The sequence below is a fragment of the Olea europaea genome, unplaced genomic scaffold, assembly GCF_002742605.1.
Source record: "Olea europaea var. sylvestris unplaced genomic scaffold, O_europaea_v1 scaffold1381, whole genome shotgun sequence".
Taxonomy (NCBI): Eukaryota; Viridiplantae; Streptophyta; class Magnoliopsida; order Lamiales; family Oleaceae; genus Olea; species Olea europaea.
In genome coordinates, this window is record NW_019231325.1 from 139,301 (window position 1) to 159,747 (window position 20,447).

General features: G+C 30.4%; 1 protein-coding gene across 1 annotated transcript; it reads right to left on the reverse strand.

Annotated features, from left to right (window-relative positions):
• Positions 1 to 11,633: 11,633 nt before the first annotated feature.
• On the reverse strand, positions 11,634 to 12,222 carry LOC111375516 (S-protein homolog 29-like). The gene is made up of 2 exons (XM_022998348.1): positions 12,191 to 12,222; positions 11,634 to 11,982 (listed from the first exon to the last, which is right to left on the reverse strand). The coding sequence occupies exons 1-2, from the start codon at positions 12,220 to 12,222 to the stop codon at positions 11,634 to 11,636; spliced, it is 381 nt and encodes a 126-aa protein (XP_022854116.1).
• Positions 12,223 to 20,447: the final 8,225 nt, after the last annotated feature.

The window sequence follows — 20,447 nt, forward strand, 5'->3', positions numbered from 1 at the left end:
ACTGCTCTACAGCCTTAAACTCTGATTCCAATAAGTTTTTAATTTGGCATAAAAGACTTGGACATATCTCATAAAAGGGACTAATCATCTTAAATAAGTTTGGATGTTTTGGTAAGGACAATGTTAAGGATTTGGATTTTTGTGAAAATTGTGTATTTGGGAAACAAAAAAAATTGCCTTTCAAAACTGGTATTCATAAATCTACTTCTTTATTAGAATATTTACATGCTGATCTTTGGGGACCAACATCTGTAAATACTCTGAGTGGATTTAGATACTATCTACTAATAATAGATGACTTTTCAAGGAAAATCTGGACTTTCCTTCTAAAACAAAAATTTGATACTTTTCAAACCTTTAAACATTGGAAATTAATGATTGAAAACCAAACAAATAAGAAAATCAAGGTTTTAAGAACTGATAATGGTCTTAAGTTTTGGAACTCTGAATTTGACCTGTTTTGTAAAGATAATGGAATATTAAGACACAGAACTATAACATATACTCCTCAGCAAAATGGTGTTTCTGAGAGAATGAATAGATACTTATTGGAAAAAGTGAGGTGTATGCTCTATAGTTCTGGTCTTCCTAGGTTCTTTTGGGGGAGAGGCCCTAAAAACAGCAACCTATCTAATAAATAGAAGCCCATCAAGTGCCATTGATTTTCAAGTCCCTGAAAAGATATGGTCTGAAAAAACTCCTGATTATAGTAAACTAAAAGTTTTTGGCTATACTGCTTATTCACATCAAAATGAAGGGAAACTAGAACCTAGGTCCCTAAAGTGTGTTTTTCTAGGTTATGGAGAGGAAACAAAAGGGTGTAACTATGGGTTAGATACCAAAATGGCTTTAAAGTCATTATTAGTAGAAATGTCATTTTCAATGAAAATGACATGCCTTGTGTGAAATCAACTGATTTTAAAACTTTAGAACCTGCACAAATGAAAGAAACCATCCTGGAAAACAAAACTGATGAACCTGAAAATCTAGATGGTCTAATTAAGGTGGAGACCTCTCAGTCTGAAGAAAACCCCGATCACAATGAAACTGAAATTGAGATGGAGTCTTCAGATCCCACACTTGCTGATTATCAATTAACTAGGGATAGAGAAAGGACAAATATAAGACCTCCAATCAGATTTAATAATGAAGAATTTGTCACCTTTTTCTCCTGTCTGGACTTATTAAATTCTAAACCCTCTTCATTTGATGAAGCAAATAAATGTCCAGATTCTGAGTTCTGGAAAGAGGCCATGAATGAAGAAATGAACTCACTCATCAAAAATAAAACTTGGGTTTTAGTTGAAAGGCCTAAAAACCAAAAGATAATTGACTGCAAGTGGATTTTTAAAATTAGACAAGGGGACTCTAACTCTTAAGATAAAAGATATAAGGCCAGACTGGTGGCCAAGGGTTTTACTAAAAAGGAGGGGGTAGATTACAATGAAATCTTTTCCCCAGTGGTAAAATATACCTCTATAAGAATAGTGTTGGCACTAACTGCTCATTTTGACTGGGAATTAGATCAACTAGATGTCAAAACTGCATTCTTCAATGGGGATCTTGATGAAACCATATACATGAGTCAACCTCCGGGATTTGAAATAAAGTCTAAGTTAAATAAGGTTTGTTTGTTGAAGAAGTCTCTCTATGGACTAAAACAAGCCCCCAGGCAATGGTATATCAAATTTAACTCCTATATGCAGACTTTGGGTTTTGTCAAAAGCAATTGTGATTCCTGTTTTTTCTATAAAGGCTCAGGTGGACCTGAATCCATTTATTTGTTATTATATTTTGGTGACATGTTGCTTGCCTACCATGATAGATCTAAAATTAACTTCATTAAATCAAAATTAAAATCTGAATTTGAAATGAAAGACCTAGGACAGGCAAAAAATGATTCTTGGAATGGAAATAGAAAGAGATAGGAATAATTGCATGTTAATATTGAAACAAGGCATATATGTGAAGAAAATACTTGAGAAGTTTTCAATGCTTGAGTGTAAACCTGTAACCTTACCCATTGCTAACCATTTTAAATTGTCAAGTGAAAGTTCACCTAAAACAGATGATGAATTTATTAGAATGGAAAAGATTCCTAATGCAAATGCTGTAGGATCAATAAGGTACCTAATGGTCTGTACCAGACCTGACTTAGCTCATGGCATTAGTACACTGAGTAGGTTTATGTCAAATCCAGGTGAAACACACTGGCTAGCCATGAAGTGGATGCTAAGATACTTAAAAGGAAACTCTGATTTAGGTTTAATGTTTAAAAGAAGCAATGAAGGGGTAAAGTTAAAAGGCTACACTGATTCTGATTTTGCTGGTGATTTAGATAAAAGAAGGTCAACATCTTCATATGCTTTCACTTTGTGTGATGGCTGCATTAGTTGGAAATCACAACTGCAAAAATTAGTTGCTCTTTCCTCTACAGAAGCTGAATATATTGCTGTTTGTGATGCAGTAAAATAAAGTCTTTGGCTTAGGGGTTTGTTAAATGAAATAGGTTTTGAAAATAATACTGTTAGAATTTATACAGATAACCAAAGTGCCATACATTTGAGTAAAAATCCTGTCTACCATGACAGAACTAAACATATAGATATAAAATTTCACTTTGTGAGAAACATGACAGAAAAATGTTTGATAAGTTTGGTTAAAATTCCTACAGAATTTAACCCTGCTGATTTTGGCAATAAGGTATTACTTTTGAGTAAATTTCAAAATTGCTTGAAGATTCTAAATATTGTTTGAGATAGTAAAATCAGAACTTCAAGTGTTTGGCATTGGAAAGATGTGAACTAATATGTTCAATTTTTTTTGCAGGTAGTTAGAGCAAATGAGCTAACAGTTGCTATAGCTCTAGATTCACTAGTAGAGACCAAGAAATAGTTCAGTAAGGTGGAGATTGTTATATTAGTTGGGTGCCTCACCATTTCTTGCTGGCCCAAATTGAGACTTGTGGGCTTGATCTGTTTTGGAATTAATTTTGGGTTATAAATCATGTTTTTTGAGGAAACACGCCTTTGCCTTTTAAATGGTTGAGGTTCAGCCGTACACGTGGCTTCACTCTCACCCTTGGATGGTTGACTGATCAGATACTTACTTGGTTTTAGCCCTAATTCTAGATCATTCGGTCTCTTTCAACTCTTCGTCTCTCTGCCCTTTTCTCTGAGTGATAGATTAGGGTTCTTGGTTACTGTAATTCATATGATCTTGGTGATTTCTCAATTTGTAATCCTTAGTGATGGTTTCTGATTGTGTTGTATAGTATGTCAACGATTGAGAGTGAGTGAATTACATTTTAGAATAGAGGCGAAAGAATACTCGAAGAAACCTTTGGTTTTTTCGTACATGGTGTACTGTTCTTGATTGATACTTAGTGGATCTTGAGCTGTATCACCTGTTGGTGATGCTCAACGGGTGACTAGGTCGTAAGACCAAACATCTGGGCCCTTTTTAGGGCAAAAACATATCTTCGTGTTCGATTCATTTATTTTTCTGCAAATCTAATTTTTCTGCAAAACGATTTATTTTTGAGACTAAACGATCCTTCGACTTAACAATTTTAGTGAACTCCAATTTTTTTCTTTTCCTTTTTTTATAAATTTTTTATGCAGTCAAGATATCAGAAATTTTTCTGAAATTTGAATGGATTACGGAAATTTGTAAAGAACTTTTTGGAAAATTTATGAACATCTGCAGATAATTCAAAAGTTATATTTATTTGAAATTTGAATAGATTATGGAAATATGTAATCTTTTTGAAATTATGAACATATGTAGATAATTCAAAGTTAGATTTATTTGAAATTTGAATTGATTATGGAAATATGTTATTTTTTATGAATATATGTAAATAACTCAAAGTTAGATTTATTTGAAATTTCAATAGATTTGGAAGGAGTAATACTATTTGTACATAATGATGACATTGAAGAGCGAGAAAGGGAAAAAAAAATAGTTTTTGTAATCTCTCTCTCTTTTATTTCATCATTGTGCACAAATAACATTACTCTTATGAAAATATGTTACTATTATTTTTTTAATTGTGAACATATATAGATAATTCAAAGTTAGATTTATCTGATCATCATAGAATGTGATACTCGGTATCCAACCACAAAATTTTGGAAAGAAAAATGTTTGAACAGTAAAATTGTATTCATTTATGATAGGAAGTACGACTAACGTGGGTTGCTAAGTTTGGTTTTTGGTTCAACCTAAACCAATCCGTCCACTTTTGAAGCTCAAACCAATCCAAACTAACGAAGTTTTGGGTTGGATTGATTGGCTTGGGATTGGGTCCAATTCAAGGTGGATCCGGCTATTTTTTGTTGAAATAAGGGAAAAATTCATATACTACTAAAAATAATTATAGTATAAAATACTAGTTAATCATATAAAAAGACCAATACTACTATTTATGAAACTTTCTCTTTTTGTGCCTGTGTTTGAAGTCATCAAATATAGAGAACGCATTGGAATTAAATTCATAAGCTGATCATATGGAATTCAAATTCAAAATAGTTTCTCTTGCTTCATTACTATTACCATTTCCATTGGTAAGGCAAATAATCTTCTTCTATGTGATTCTTGCTTGAGAAATTTCTTCAATTTGCAATCTATCGATTTTCATTATTGCTCGGGTTATCTCTAAGAAATTTTGAAAGAATGAATATGGATAATAGTTTTACCACTCTGCGTAAACCTAAGCTATTGATGTGATGTGTACTAGGAATGTTGTATATATGTTTGTGAATTCAAGTTTTCTTGTTAACAATATCTAGTACTAATTTGGTGGTTAATTGTCTGATAACCATCGAATTTTCGTGATTTGTTATGTGTTTCAATATTTGGAATTTTAAAATATGACTCAATTCAAAATCTCTACTTATAATACTATATGAAAATATGCATTCTTAATACTTTTCAGACTCTGGTTTGTTTAAATACCAGAGGCCGATGACTAAAGTAATATCATAACAATACACATATGAACTTATATTAGTATTATAAACTTAACGGATGTATTTGCATAGATTTTTTGATTTGTGTGGATTTCGTACTAACTTGTTTAAATGTTTGCACATAGTAACAAGGTCAATGAATGTGTTTTTGACATGCAACGCAATGATTTTTGGACTTCTAGTACCAAGTAGGTGTATTGTGTGGCAAAAACAAAATATTTGACTAATATTATTAATTCTCTTGAGTATTGTGTTACATAAACGAAATGGAAGCGACACTGTTATCTATTTAGTTTATGCATATTCTTTAAATTCTTGAAGTAGATAGGTTTGTTCAACAACATTTAGTACATGTATGTCTATTCGATGATATAATTGTGACACGTAACCGACATTTATGGTGATTTGGGTCGATTATGAAAAAGGAATTCCCTCAAATGTCATTCAAACTTTTTGATTAGTGATAATGCAAGTGAAGATGGAAAAATGAGATTACGCTAATGTTACTGAATATGATACTGAGTCATCGAATTTCTACATAATGCATGCTTATGTTTGTGTTGGTGAACAATTGAGTCTACCTTGAACCACAATATATGTATGAAACAGTGGTTGGTAATATTGCATCAACAATTGGATGTTATGATTGATAGAATGAACGACAAAAAATTGGATTCAACATAAAAAATATCATAATATTAACGAAAACTCGATTAAGCAATAAAATAAGATTACTGTAAAGAGTAGATTTTCATAACAGCTAGGTGAAAGGAATCGGTTTGATATCCATACCAGACAAAAACGTAAAGAGCATTTGCCATAACTTTATTAAGTATGAAGAAAATTATTGCTTGCTAGATTATAATCAGCTTGCACAAGTTTTCGAGAACCAACCGATGCTCTTCTTTGACAATAGCCCACTTCATATTGATCCATTCTCTGCAAATTCTCGTTCAAAAATCCCATAAAATAATTTATAAATAACTTCAATAAAATCTGCAGCCTTGAATTAGAATTAAAGAGGTATATGAAAACATTCTTTTTGGATGTGAAAAAAAATCCTTGCGGGATGTGAAAACATTCTTTTTGGATTTTTTATTGATGTGATTCCAATTTCTACCTAAAGATGAAAGTACGAAATTTGAGAATGTTGGCTATAATTGAGGGCAAATTAAAGAGGCTTATTTGGTGGAGAAATATAAGCTACCCTAAATTGACTCTTCATTTGGAGTTAAGTTGTTTTTGATAAATAATTTTTACTTTATATATTACAGCGTTTGTGGAATAAAAACCAATGATACGTAATTTTTGAATATTTATATAAAGTATGTAGTTCATGTTAATTCTACTACGAACCTCACAACGCCCAAATAATTTATTACAAACTTCTCGTCTCCCCTCTACCGCCACCACGCCACCACCTAGCTATTACCGTCTCGCCACCACCCGCACTACCACAACACCACTACCATAACGCCAACACCCAGACCGCATCGCCTACTCTGCTATGAACATCCAGTAATTTTAATGGAGGCCAAATAGGAGCTAAGTTTACTAAAATCGATGTCTTAAAAGTCCATCATACCTTGTGAACTGATTAAATCAAATCAAAACATAAATTAATAAGGGTGGTTACAAGATTTCTCTATAAATAGGACTTTTAAGTCCAATTGGTATTAGGATTTAACTTAAACCTCTCTTAAGTGGATGTCATGTGTTAGAATTCTAGGAACGCAATAGAAATTCATAAGGAGTAACATGGGCTTAGATTTACCCAAAGTGGACAGTACATAAGCAATGAATTGGACATAGAGGCCGGATTGTTACATTATTTATTCTCAAGATCTAATCCAGAGAATACAAATAAATTTGGTTTGCAACTAATCTCGAAGTCCAATACTATAACATACATGCCCATTGTCTCTAAACATCTGAATCATTAATCGGATATTGCACAATGCAATCACAAGAGAATCAGCCCACTTTGCATTTCACCATAAACCAATTTGCAACAATCTATATATTTTATACATGAAATTTATTGTACAAACTCCTCAAATGTTCAGTGAGACATTCTTGTCCTCTTATCTTTCGATCTAGTAGAATCGATAAGTTTCAACCACTACATAAACTATGATAAGCAAAAAAGCAAAGGAAAAACAAAAGTTTTTTTGCGGAAACACTTGCTCAACCCTTTTATGTAACTACAGCCCAGACGAAGATTGAAAAAACTTAATTACTCAATTAGTTTTACCATCGAGGAAGTTTCAAAATAAGGCAATGCTAAGATCTATAACTTTAAGAAGCCCGTTCAACAAAGAAGTCTAAGAGTTGGGCAAAAAGTTCTCATTTTGATCATATCTTCAGTGGCATATCTATATCTGAGTCCTCTCATGCCACTTCTCCATGAACATAGAGAGATTATACCTAATATAAAGAACTCTTTGAGCCGATGATTATCACATAAATGACGTCTAGTTCTGACAAACAAATTCAATAAATGACTTTGATAATTGAAAATTTGACAAAGTCCCTATAAGAGAAAGATGGATAAATTTCAGTACCCGTACACCAATTGAAATTGTAAATCTCGTTGGTGGAAGGCAATAAAAAAATAAGTCTCTTCCAAAAGTAAAGATCTAGAAGTCCAAAAGTACCAGTAGAAGTAAAATATACATGAGCAAACGGTATTGCAAAGTACATAATGTGACACCACTCAACTCTATTTACTTTCTATCCATCCAACAACTCCAATATATGATTGCAATATCCCGTGTTCCTAGTATGGTGCTTCACCACAGTATGCCAATCCCTATAGTCATAAAATCGACGGAATGAAGATGTCGCTTGTCTGCCAACCTCCAAAGTTCAATTTTTTATTGAAATGCACCCAGAGTAACATGTCTTATTTTATCAAAACATTTAAAAACTTTACCACATAATAATACCAAGGCGAAGTAGTTTGTGCACTTCCTTAAAGGCACAATGTTTGAATGGTACATTGACTTACCAACTGGATCAATTGATGGTAAGGATCAAATTGAGTGAGAGTTCCTAGCACGCTTCTATAGTATCATGTAGACAACCATCAAAGTAAGGAAAAACAGGTCATAGAGTATATTGAACGCTAAAAAAGCCTCATTCTTAATTGCAAAGATGCTTCATTGAAGTATCATTTACTAAAAAGTGTTGGTGATGGATTATTTTGGGAATGTCCGGGTGTTTCAAATTTTAGATGTATGTATACCTTATATTTTATTATTTTTAGTTGTAAAATTGATGTTTCGAGCAAAGTGCCGTGGTTAAATATGAAGATTGCATGTCATATATAAGGAGTTGAATGGGTGCACTTTCTCAAATGTGATAATAAAAGTCAATAATAAAAATTTCGTGTATTTATCTTTTTATAATTAAATATGTGACATTAATATTTGGAAAGTTTAGAAGATTTTGTAGATGTACAGAAGTGTAGGTGGAAAATAGAAGCTTTGCAAATATTATAGAAAAAATTGTTGTCCAAGAGCAAAATGAATAAGTAGCATTCCCATGATAGACATAAATAAATTATCGAGGGGAATGGGTTTAAGCCCATGAGAGTGTAATCTTCAAGATTAACCTAACTTTTGCAATTGAAAATCTCATAAAGAAAGTTCGATGTGGTAAAAATAACCCGCACTGTGTGACTCGTAATAGCACTTATTATTCATGCTTATCCTTATAGTGATAGTGATAGTGATAGTATTAGTGTTAGTGACGTGATGTCATGAAGCGTTTAACCATGAATGAGTATCAAGACGAGATTTCTCATGAGGTGCGAGTTACACTTACCCTTTGAGGACTCACCTATATAAGAGTTTTCATGATGTTGTGGCTATGGGATTGGATTATTTCCTACAGAATCTTATTAGAATCAAGGTAAGAGTTCATGGCCATTAATAGTGCTACCTACTATGACTTGAATCTAAATCACGTATCAATTGAAGTTTAGTTAAAGGGGCTTAATTCAAGGCTTAATCTATTATGGCTCCCTCAAATAAAATTGTTATCGTTAAGTGATTTTCAAATCTAAAAGACACATATACATATTGCACAGTAGAACGTTTTTAAAGCATGAAAATAATATATTTTGATATAGATTAGCATCAAGGACGAGAGTACAACAAAATGTTGAATATAAGAATTCAACGAAAAAAAGTTAAGAAAATAATAGTTACAATGAACAAAGAAAATAAAAATTGTGATGTGAATATAATTACATTTTTTAATATTACAGTTTTCGTTGTTTTTATTTCAGTTTATTTACAAAATTAAAACTAATTATTTTTCTTGTGTAACTTATATTTTAATTAAATTAATTTTCATTATTGTGGAGATTGTTTTTACACTAAAAAAGAGAGGAGATGTATCATTGTTAACCACAACTAGGAACCTATAACTTGGAAGATGACTTTCTATATATATATATATATATATATATATATACACATTTCATATAGTTTTTGGCAACTTGAAAAGCTCGTTCTTTATTTTCCTATGGTCGTGTCCATAGAAGAAGAATTGGCCGTGAGTTATATAGATTTTATTTTGGAGCCATGTAGTGCCCAAAAAATTCACACGAAGAGACGGCAATACGATTTTAGAACAGAGTCTTTGACTTAATTCCCTGATATTGCTGAATGAAGTCTATGGTCACTAAAAAAGAAAGGGAACACCATGTGCATCCTTCATTTAAAAATAACATTTCAAAACTAACAAACTTTTAAAAATCTTTCAAAAATCAGATGATTATTAAATTTATTAAATATTTAATTATAATGTAGTATAATTAATCTACTTACCCCACCCCACCTCCAATCCATCCACCCACCCATCAGATCAAACCCTTCTCTTTCTCTCTCCACCCATCCCACCTCCGGCAACTTCTCCAGCTCCGATGACGGCTTCGACCTAAATCCCGACGACCCCTCCGGTAAATATTTTGGCGACCGTTCCGACGATTATTCCGATAGCCACTCATATTTCTGATGAATATCTTTTTTCTTTTTTCTTCTTTTTTGGCAATGACCTAGGATCAGTTCCATTAGATCAGTGACTGTGCACATTGTGATATGTGACTAGTTCTATTGAATCTGTGACCTAATCAGGTAGAATGAATATTTGTGACCAATTGTGACCAAATTTGTATTAAATGTGACTGTTTGTGACCAAGTCAGTATTAATTGTACCGATATGTGATAAACTTACAATCGATCACAATAAATGCAGAATTGGTCACAAACAATCACATTAAACACACTTACCCACAAAGAGTCGCAACAAAAATCTTCACGTACCGTAGACTAGTACCACAATCCACCACTAGTCACTACAAGCTTCTCCTCGAATTTCACTACATTCATTGACCTATGTTATCTGTGAATAACTTTATCTTCATTGTAACCGTCTGTGACTATATCAGTCTAACTTGTGACCACATGTAAACAAGTCACATAAGTCACATTTAACATACTTCTGGTCACAGGCAGTCACAATAAAGATAGATTTGGTCATACCTGATTTTCATCGGCACTACCACTACTCCCAAAAACGTCGACCAAATATGCATCCATAGCACACACACCCACCACCACCACATCCAACAACACACTATCACCACCACCACCAACCAGATCTGAATCCACCAACCCACCATACACCAGATCTGCACAACTGGTTAAACACCACTACACACTGTCAATGCCATTACCACACCGGCAATACCAAGCACCATTGCCTAGTTTTCGCTTGGATTTTTGCAAGCACCACCATAATAGCAACGGCAGCGAAGTAAGGGCTCTAATCGAACAATTAGACCCCACAAGTGGCCTTTAGCTTCTGCTACATTTATTCATCTTTTTCATCAGGTCCCCACCCCACTTGGACCCGCCAACCCACCCTCAAACACACTGATTCTCTTTTGCTTTTTCTTGGATCCCACAATTACTCTATAGCTCTTTCACAAAATCGATTGAGAGACAGATTCTCTCTCTAAAGACAACAATCAACCATTGAAAAAGAAGGAGAGAAAGAACCTACCTTCCCTACCCCCACTCCACTTCCACTTCCACTTGTTCAGTTGGCTCAGAAAAGCTTTGTCACTAGATTCATCAATTGATAGTTGGGATTTACCCATTTTTGGAGTTTTAAGAAAATTTGCTCGAAAATCTTCACTTCCCTAGAGAACGGAATTTATGGACGCTACTGTGCGAACCACTTTCTACAATGCTGACCGATCGATGGAATTAGAGAGGGGATGGGTAGAGAGTTGGCTATGGAGAGAGAGAGAAGGGAGAGAGGGTTTGCTGGGGATTCGGTTTCTGTTTTAAATTTTAAATTTTAAATTCTATTTACCACCTGGAATCTGAAATTTAAACTTAATCATCTTATTTATGAAAACTAATCTGGTTCTAGGTAATTTTTCCAAAAAGAAACCGTAAAAATCCTACATGCATCTAGACGTAGATGGTGTTTTGAAAAAGAAACCGATACACATACAATTAACAATTAGAAACAGAAAGAGTTCAAAGAAAAGAAAACGAACAGATAATTTATTCAAATCCGATTCTGTTAACTGAAGTGCGCATATAGCATCAGATCATGCACAAATTAATTTGTTCTCATTTACCAATCATATTTTTTCTCCAACTTTCCTGGAGGGTATGATCCCGAAAAGTAAATGCCATCACTTTTGGCTGCCCAATAACAGTGTTCATCGCACCTTTTGCTCAATTCTGGTGTAAAAACATTAAAAGCTATGTCTTTTGAACCCCACCAAAGATGACAGAAGAACAAAGTTTGTGAAACAAAGCTCTCACAGAAACCCCAGGTAAAAGCTTGATTGACAGAAAGTGTATGAGTTCCAAGGTCGTTGTCCCCAGATGCACAGTGCACTGTCAATGGTGCAGACTTTGGAGGCAAATTGTTGACAACATGAATTACATAGTTCTGATTTATTATTACATGACAATTTCTGGACGTTATTGTATGGAGAAGGTTAATGAATATGAAGAGACGAAACAATAATAAGTAATTTTTCATTTTGTAGAATTTGTATGGAGTAGAATGATTGAAAATGGTGTTGACTATATAATGGAAATTTGTTGACGGGTTTTCGAAATTATTGCAGATTTTGTGTCAAAATGAATTCTGATTCCTCAAATTATTCTCCTTGAATGCACCCATTAAATGATTCAACAATTATGTCTCGCATAAATTACTGCGTCGTGATTATAGATATAAATAGTGATTAGTTTCGATTCTTTAGTAGTTTCCTTTTGAAGCAGTTATTGGTCGCTATACCATATAAAATTGTCAGAAATAGAACTGTTTTACTCCTCCGTTTATAGATGCTGGGGTGACATCATTTTGGCCCTTAATTTGAATAATGAAATTCAAATCAAGGGCTAAAATACATGCCACCTCATCGTCTGTCAAGAAATGTATAAAGAAAATTGTACAAGTAACAAAGTCTATTCAAAAATAGGTTTTTTAGAAATATGAAGTAATATCCATAATCTAGCTTAGAAATGTTAGGGGAAAAAAAAGGAGAAAAAAGAAAAAAGGAGGATGAAACTCATGAAAGAGTCAAGGGGTGTCCTTAATTGAGATTTTAATGGAATCAATTAAAATTTAGTTGTACTCAACAACTCCATGTATTTAGATGGATTTCATTAATAGAGGTATTAAAAAAAAATTGGATTTAAAGCTTAAAAATACATATAACAAACTTTTTTAAATTTCACCATTTTGAATGAGATTCTTTTGAATTTTGTGGGAGTATATTAAAATCCACGGAGGATGTCATCAATTGAGATTGCAATAGATTTTAAAAGTCATTCTAAATTTATGTATCTTCAATTAAGATTTTATTGGAATTTAATTAAATTCATTAAAATTTAGGTTTCCCCAATTGAAATTTTAATGAAATCATTTAAAATTTAGGTATTCTCAATAATTAGTGGATTTATAAAGATTTCATTAATAGAAGGATTTTAAAAGATTTGGATGAATTTCAAGCTTAAGGGAGGTGTCCTCAATTGCGATTGTGATGGATTTTTAAAATTATTCTAAATTTAGGTGTCCTCAATCAAGATTTTAATGGATTTTAATAAAATCCATTAAAATTTATTTGTCCCCAATTGAAATTTTAATGAAATCATTTAAAATTTAAGTATCCTCAATAATTAATGGATTTATAAATTCGTGTCCAATCTAATTGTATCAATCGATTATCAAGTAATTGCTGTATTAATGATATTGAGCATTATGTTTTCGTTAAAATTTGAAAAATACATATAAAGTTTAAGTAATTGTAGTATTTATGGTTTTGAGCAATTTTTTTTTTTAAATGAAGAATATTATAAAGTTTAAAGAATGGATTATTTTATTTATTTGTTAGTTTAGAATATTTAAAGTAATATTAAAATCTGAAAAACACGTAATTACGTATATACTTCCCATATGCACGCATATTTTTGTAACGCTTGATGTTCATCAGAAATGCATCACCGCACACTACACGGTTTAGAACCTCACTCAATATGGTATAGAGTTCATTAAATTCAAATGAGCAATTTAATCTAACTAAAATCGAAACAAACATACGAATTTCAAGATTGATATGTTCAAATGAGCCCCCATTTTGTACATAAATGCTAAGAATAAATATCTCATATCAAATAAAAACTACACCTCTTTAGAGCATTTATAAGAGACTTCTTATTTTTAAAAAGCATCTTAATCGTTATAGAAAACACTTTTAAATTTAAGGATTAAAGTGTTTATACTTTTTAACAATTTATTATTATTACTTTTGCTCTTTGTTGTACTTTTCTCAATGTTCGTTTGTTTTCCCCCTATTTTTTAATTAATATATTTTTTTATGTGTCAATAGCTAATATATGCAATATAATATTTAATTTAGGGGGTGGAGTTTTGAAACTTGCAATTTTATTAAATGCAATCTCAAAAAGAACAAATACAAACACAAATAGAATTCAATCTTTTAAGTAGCCTATTGAAGATGCTGCACTATAAGGTTAATATTTTAAAATAAAATATAAATCTCGACAATGTGTTAAATGGTTGACGACATCAATAAGCCCATATTTGAGCTCCACTATAATTAACTTTCGGGAAAAAAAAAAAAAAGAAGTATTGAAGAATGGATAGTTAAAAAAATGAAAAGTTTTGGGTTACATCTAATATTATTTTATTGAAAAATGTGTTATTGAAAAGAACAAAGAGAAAAAGTTTCTTAAAATTTTGATGGAGCCCAAACATGGCTTAATGATTAAAGAATTTAATAGATAAGACTCTGTTTGGGAAGAATATGTGAACAATTTATTTTGTAAATAGATAAAAATGAGCAAGATTGAACAAAATGACCAAATAAAATCAGACCGAACCAGAACCAAATCAAATTGAGCAATTTGGTTCGGTTTCACAAGAAAAACGAATGGTTTAGATTCTAAGAACTGAGAATCATATGGCTCTGGTTCTAGTTTAAGAATCAAAAACCAAACTCATTTTTTAAATTTTATCATATATATAAAATCTTTTACAAGTTAGTGAATCACAATTCACAAAAAAAATAAATAAATAAAATACTCATAATTCAATTGAAAATTAGGACAAAAGGGCACGTTACTTTTGATTTTTCATTTCTCATTGTGGAGACTAGATCTTAATTTTTTTTGGAGACTTAGATTCCGGTTCATTTATCATTTTCTCTCATTTTCAATTTATACATTGACTTTCACATGGATACGAATAGGTGCTGCCTTCCATCTACTGTCACGCTCAGTCACGACAGCCCAAGGATTTCTAAAAAATTGAAATCTCAACTTTTACTTTTTCTTCCTCAAACGTTTTTCTCCTTTTTATTTTTATTTTTATTTTTTTTTCCTCAATCAATAATGTAATTAAAATCAACCGAAACCCAAAACCCAATGGTTCGGTTTTTCAACCTTTCATTTTTTTTAACCCAAAACCAAATGGTTCGATTTTTCAACCCAAAATCAAAATCAAACAAGCCATGTGACCCTAGTTTCTAATTTTTCAACCTTTCATTTTCTATTTTCCGTTTTTGTTATCTACCGACAAAGTAAATTAGTGATGGTTTGATTGACGAATCAGATCCTGATTTTTTATCATAGAAGTGACAATACAATCAATGAGTTGTGAAACTCACATTATTATTTCCTTTTTAGTTTTAAATATTTCACAAAATATTCAATAATATACATTTTTTCAATTACTTGTTTTTACTTTTATTTAAAAATCTATCCAGATAGTTCCTTAAATTTATATTTTGAAGAAGTTGCATATCAATTTACCGAAAATTTAAATTGACGCTAATATGGTTATCGAAGAAAGACGAGTACTTCTTTTAACAAATATAAAACTACGTATTTGAAAATAAGTTTATTATTTAGAGGCTTCTCTATTATTTAATCGTAATAAAATTATATTTTGCCGTTTTATCTAGATAGACTGCAAGACTAGAGGGGTTTTATTCTATAATTAAATTATTTTTTCATGTAAAAAATTGTTTAAGTGTACTTTATATTGATCCAAGCTTAATGAGTGGGGTTTCAGCCAAATCAGCTTTTTAAAAGGAAGAAGTCTTTTAGAAGCGAGTGATTCAAAGAGTGCATATAAAGAAAAGAAAATATCTAATTTTATTTCTTTCACTTTTATTTTTGTGGTGGGAGTGGGGAAAAAGTGATGTTATTCTTACAACTGGAATTGCTTCTTACGAAGATAAGAAAGAGCCATACTTGTAGTTTAAGACAACTATTTATTTTTAAAAAAATATGTTCTAACCTGTAATTTTGGTAAACGAAGAATAAACCTCATATACTCGTAGATAGTATTCATCAGTAGTCTATCGAGCTCTAAATATTAATTGAGTTATTTGAGATCAATTTAGTTCACGTTCTGTAAAATGTATAGATTGCTGTTATGAAAATGATGTAGATTAAATAGTAATTCTTATCATAGCTCGAACTCTGCTATCTAACTTGATAAGAAACGAATAATAATAATAATAAATCAAGGTACTAAAATCTAAAGTATGTTGAAACTTTACAAAATTCATTCAAACACTACTTGTTAAAAGAAGAAAAAAAAAGCATACCTCAAATATATTTCAAGTGGTCACTAGGGTTTCATCATATGTATGTATAAAATTTAAAAATCAAAATTAAACTTTAAGTTTTATCACATATTTCAACCAACGGATACAGCTCATTTATTTATTACTCATTTCTATCACATTTTAATTTCAACAACTTCTAATTAATCTTAAACAAACACTAAGATGAGATTGTAATGTAAAAAATATCACGAAAATATTAAGTCTCTGTAATACTTTCAATTGAACAAAATTGCATATATCACACATTCTCACTCGTCTCCAATAATACTAATCAATGATATTCAAAATGTCAAACGTTACATTATACATATATTTATATGAGCTTTGATTTTAACTTGCAAAGAGGCAAAAAGTTAAAGTAGAGGGAGTAAGGCATAAGAAAAAGTTGGCAAGGGTAGACCTCAAGATAGTTTAAAAATGGCTGAAAGTTAAAAAAAATAATAATAATAATTTAATGAGCATAATGATAATTTCTGTGAGGCCCAGTGGGCAACATAATTGCAGATGTGAAGTCACTTTTATTAGTCAATACTTTTCCGTTAATTTGTTTCAATTATGAACTAATTAGTGCCTTTTTAGCTGTAAGGCCCGTTGGAAATATTGGGGAAAAGAAATATATTAAATTTATTAATTTCCTTTCACAATGTTGCGTGTCGAGAGATGAAAATTATTGTCGACAAGTTATGAGAAAATTAAATTCTAAATCGAAAGTCCAAATTTCACATTGTGAAATAGCTAAAATTACTTTTTGAATCGAATTAGAGCATAATTTGGCAATTTTATTAAGAGAAGAGCAATTACTATTAGACCTTCAATCTAAAAAGGATTTTATGATAATTTAATTTGTATAACTAAAGATTAAGATCCTCATATAATCTTATTTTTAACACAAAAAAGGAAATACATGTGAATATCCCTTTCAAAAATAAAATGTTTGAGACCAATTGTGGATTAGTGACTAAGGAATATTACTAAGTGACATAAATATTAAGGGAAAGTACTGAAAAATCTTTTTAGTGTTGGGACTTTTGGGAAATATTTTAGTGAAGTTGCATTTAGTAGTCGCACAAGAATTTATTTTTATTTTTTCTTGCAAGATAGTCCTACAAGACTTAGACCACAAATCTTTTAATATCAAAAATAAAAAAAATAATATTTGCAAATAAAGACTAACTTTATTGAGTTGCCATATTATGCTTGCATAAATATATTGGTTTTATATGAAGTTTTGAATTGGATATGTTCGATAAAAAATCACAAAATATTGGTGATCTCTATACCTATTAAATAAAGAGTCGACTTTTAAAATCGTCTGCGCTATAGTCTATACCTATTTCAGAAGATACGCTTCAACAAAAATCAAGCAATAAGATCATGTATATATGATATGATTATTCTATAAGTACACAAATGTATCCTTCTATGTTATTTACCATGGTTGCACAAATAAAATGTAATGGAAGTACCATATTTTTACGTCTTTTAAATGTTATTGCATTATAAACATTCGATAGTGGTCACACAATCAAGTTAATGAGTCATAAATATAGGTTGCCAAGTAAGATAATTAATATGCATGGGGAGCTATATTATATCCCTTAAATTATGTTACACAATATTTTATACAACTAATCACATAAGACGTATTCTAAAAGGCATAAAATATGGCTAGACGAAAAAGTCAAATTTTATGAGTCTAGACAAGCTTAGGCGAGGTCTATGTGTTAAAAAAAAAAAAAAAGTTACTTATTTTTATTATATTTTTTAAATATTTAATCATTCAAAAAACATTTAGTAATTAAAATAATGCATACCAAAATTCTAAAATTATAAAGTACTATATTTACTTAATAATTCCTACAATTAGTCAGTTATACAATTTTCAAAACTAGATTATTTTTCATAATTTCAATTTTTAACTAGACAAATTCCACTTAATAGATTTATACGAATTTCATACATACTTTTGAAATTTCTAATAAAACGACAAGTCTAAATCATTATTATATAATATAGATAGCACTGTAATTTAAATTTTATCTAAATCTTTATTACATAAAGCCACTTTTGACCTTTGTATATATAAAGTCATTTAAAAACTTGAAACTTAAGTCAAATAAAAATCTTTTAAAAATAAAAAAGTTACTAAGTTAAAGTCAAATAAGGTATTTTTTTAAACAAAGGAAAAAGATAAAATAATTAATAAAGTGTCTAATTGCGCATTAAGCTGTCAACTGAAATTGACCACTTAATTCACACTCACTGTCACGACAAAGAATTTTGCCCTACAGCTCGCGCTCTTCTAAACACATTTTTTATAACACTAATATAAAGTAGTGAAATAAGGTCATGTGTTAAGTCTTACTAAATAGATCGATAAATTAATACAATTTCATCCTTGTAAATATGCACGTGTGTTAGTATAAACACGAGGGCATTATATATATATATATATAAATAAGTTACTTCTCATGCTAATCAAATTTTTGTAAATATACTAAGTATTAGATAATATTGTTTGTGAAACAATTACATATAGTAAACGCATATGTCATGTTTTTGTAATATATATAGAAGCGTGATATTTAATTATTTATAACGCTTGTCAAATTTGTTTTATAGTTCGACAATAAATATTAAGTATTAGATAATATTGTTTGTGGAACATTATGATCAAAATTTACAATGTAATAAACACGCATATGTCATGTTTTAGTTATTTCGATAAGAAACATGATATGAACTAAAACATGATATATATATATATATATATAAGTTACTTCTCATGGCTAAACTTGCAACATCAAGTGCTATATATTTGAGTAGGATTATTACTAATTTTGAGTCATCACCATTAATGCTAATCAAATTTTTGTAAATATACTAAGTATTAGATAATATTGTTTGTGAAACAATTACATATAGTAAACGCATATGTCATGTTTTTGTAATATATATAGAAGCGTGATATTTAATTATTTATAACGCTTGTCAAATTTGTTTTATAGTTCGACAATAAATATTAAGTATTAGATAATATTGTTTGTGGAACATTATGATCAAAATTTACAATGTAATAAACACGCATATGTCATGTTTTAGTTATTTCGATAAGAAACATGATATGAACTAAAACATGATATGTATAGAGCTTGTCAAATTCTTTTTACTGTTCGGCAATAAATATTAAGACTTATGATATATTGACATCTAAATTAATGTTCAACATTGATACTATATAACATTATTCTACATATTAATATGTTTGTGAAATAAGTTTTATAACTTAATAAATATGCATATTTACATGCTTTATATATATATATATGGAACATGGGTAATTATATCACCTGTCAAATGAAATTGCATAGAGTTCTATCTTACATATTATCTCATACATAACTAAAATAGCATGTCTTTGTATTGCATGTCAAATAAAATTAAAGAGAATTGTGAGTTACATATAAGCCCTACTTGGTAAATATCAGATTTTTAGTAAATTTTGAAAAAATTTAATAAAATATATAGTTAAAAATTTGTGGATCCCATAAAATTTGTATTATTAATTTTAATTTAACTTTTTAATTGAAACAAGAGCATAATTTCACACATATGACATAACTAGTTGTAGAACTGTCTAAGAATAAATAATTGGTTGCGGATAAAAATTTAGCCCTTGTTTAAGTCCTATTCTTTTCATGAGAATGAATTTTTGAAAAGTATATTGATGAGAAATGTGTGATTAAAAAATAAGGAAAAATAATGTTGGTTTAAGAATGTAATTTTTTCAAAGAATAAGCTCAAACGGGAGCTTAAACAACTCAATTATCCGAACCTCAATTTGACACTTTAATTAAAATATTAAAACCAAAAAGTAAAAATGCAATGAATAGACCTACACAAATATGAGACTGTTGGGGTGTGATTTTGAGAATTGATTTTTTGATCATTAGGAGAAATGTGATGTCTACTTGTGAGAGAAGAAATCAAATATGACGAATGAAATAACAATCAAAAATCAATTTTTGGAGGGAAAAAAATCACTCCCAAATAAACTCTATATGGAAACGCTTATCCTCAACGTACATACAAATAAATACACACGGAGATACAGATTCCTTGTACGTACGTACGTATGCACAAACAAATAAATACACACGGAAATAGAGATTCCTTGTCCATGTGCATACGCGCACACAAATGTGAAAATTGAAAAAAAAAAATGAAAAATGAAAAAAAAGAAAAAAAAAAAAACAGGGAAGGAAGAAGAGAAG

What these genes read in the sequence shown, in the direction of transcription:
- LOC111375516 (XM_022998348.1), bottom strand. Translation starts at nt 12,222, where the DNA reads ATGCGAGACATAATTGTTGAATCATTTAATGG. An exon ending in ATTGTTGAATCATTTAATGG is followed by an intron (nt 11,983 to 12,190) that starts GTGCATTCAAGG and finishes AATAACGTCCAG; the next exon opens with AAATTGTCATGTAATAATAA.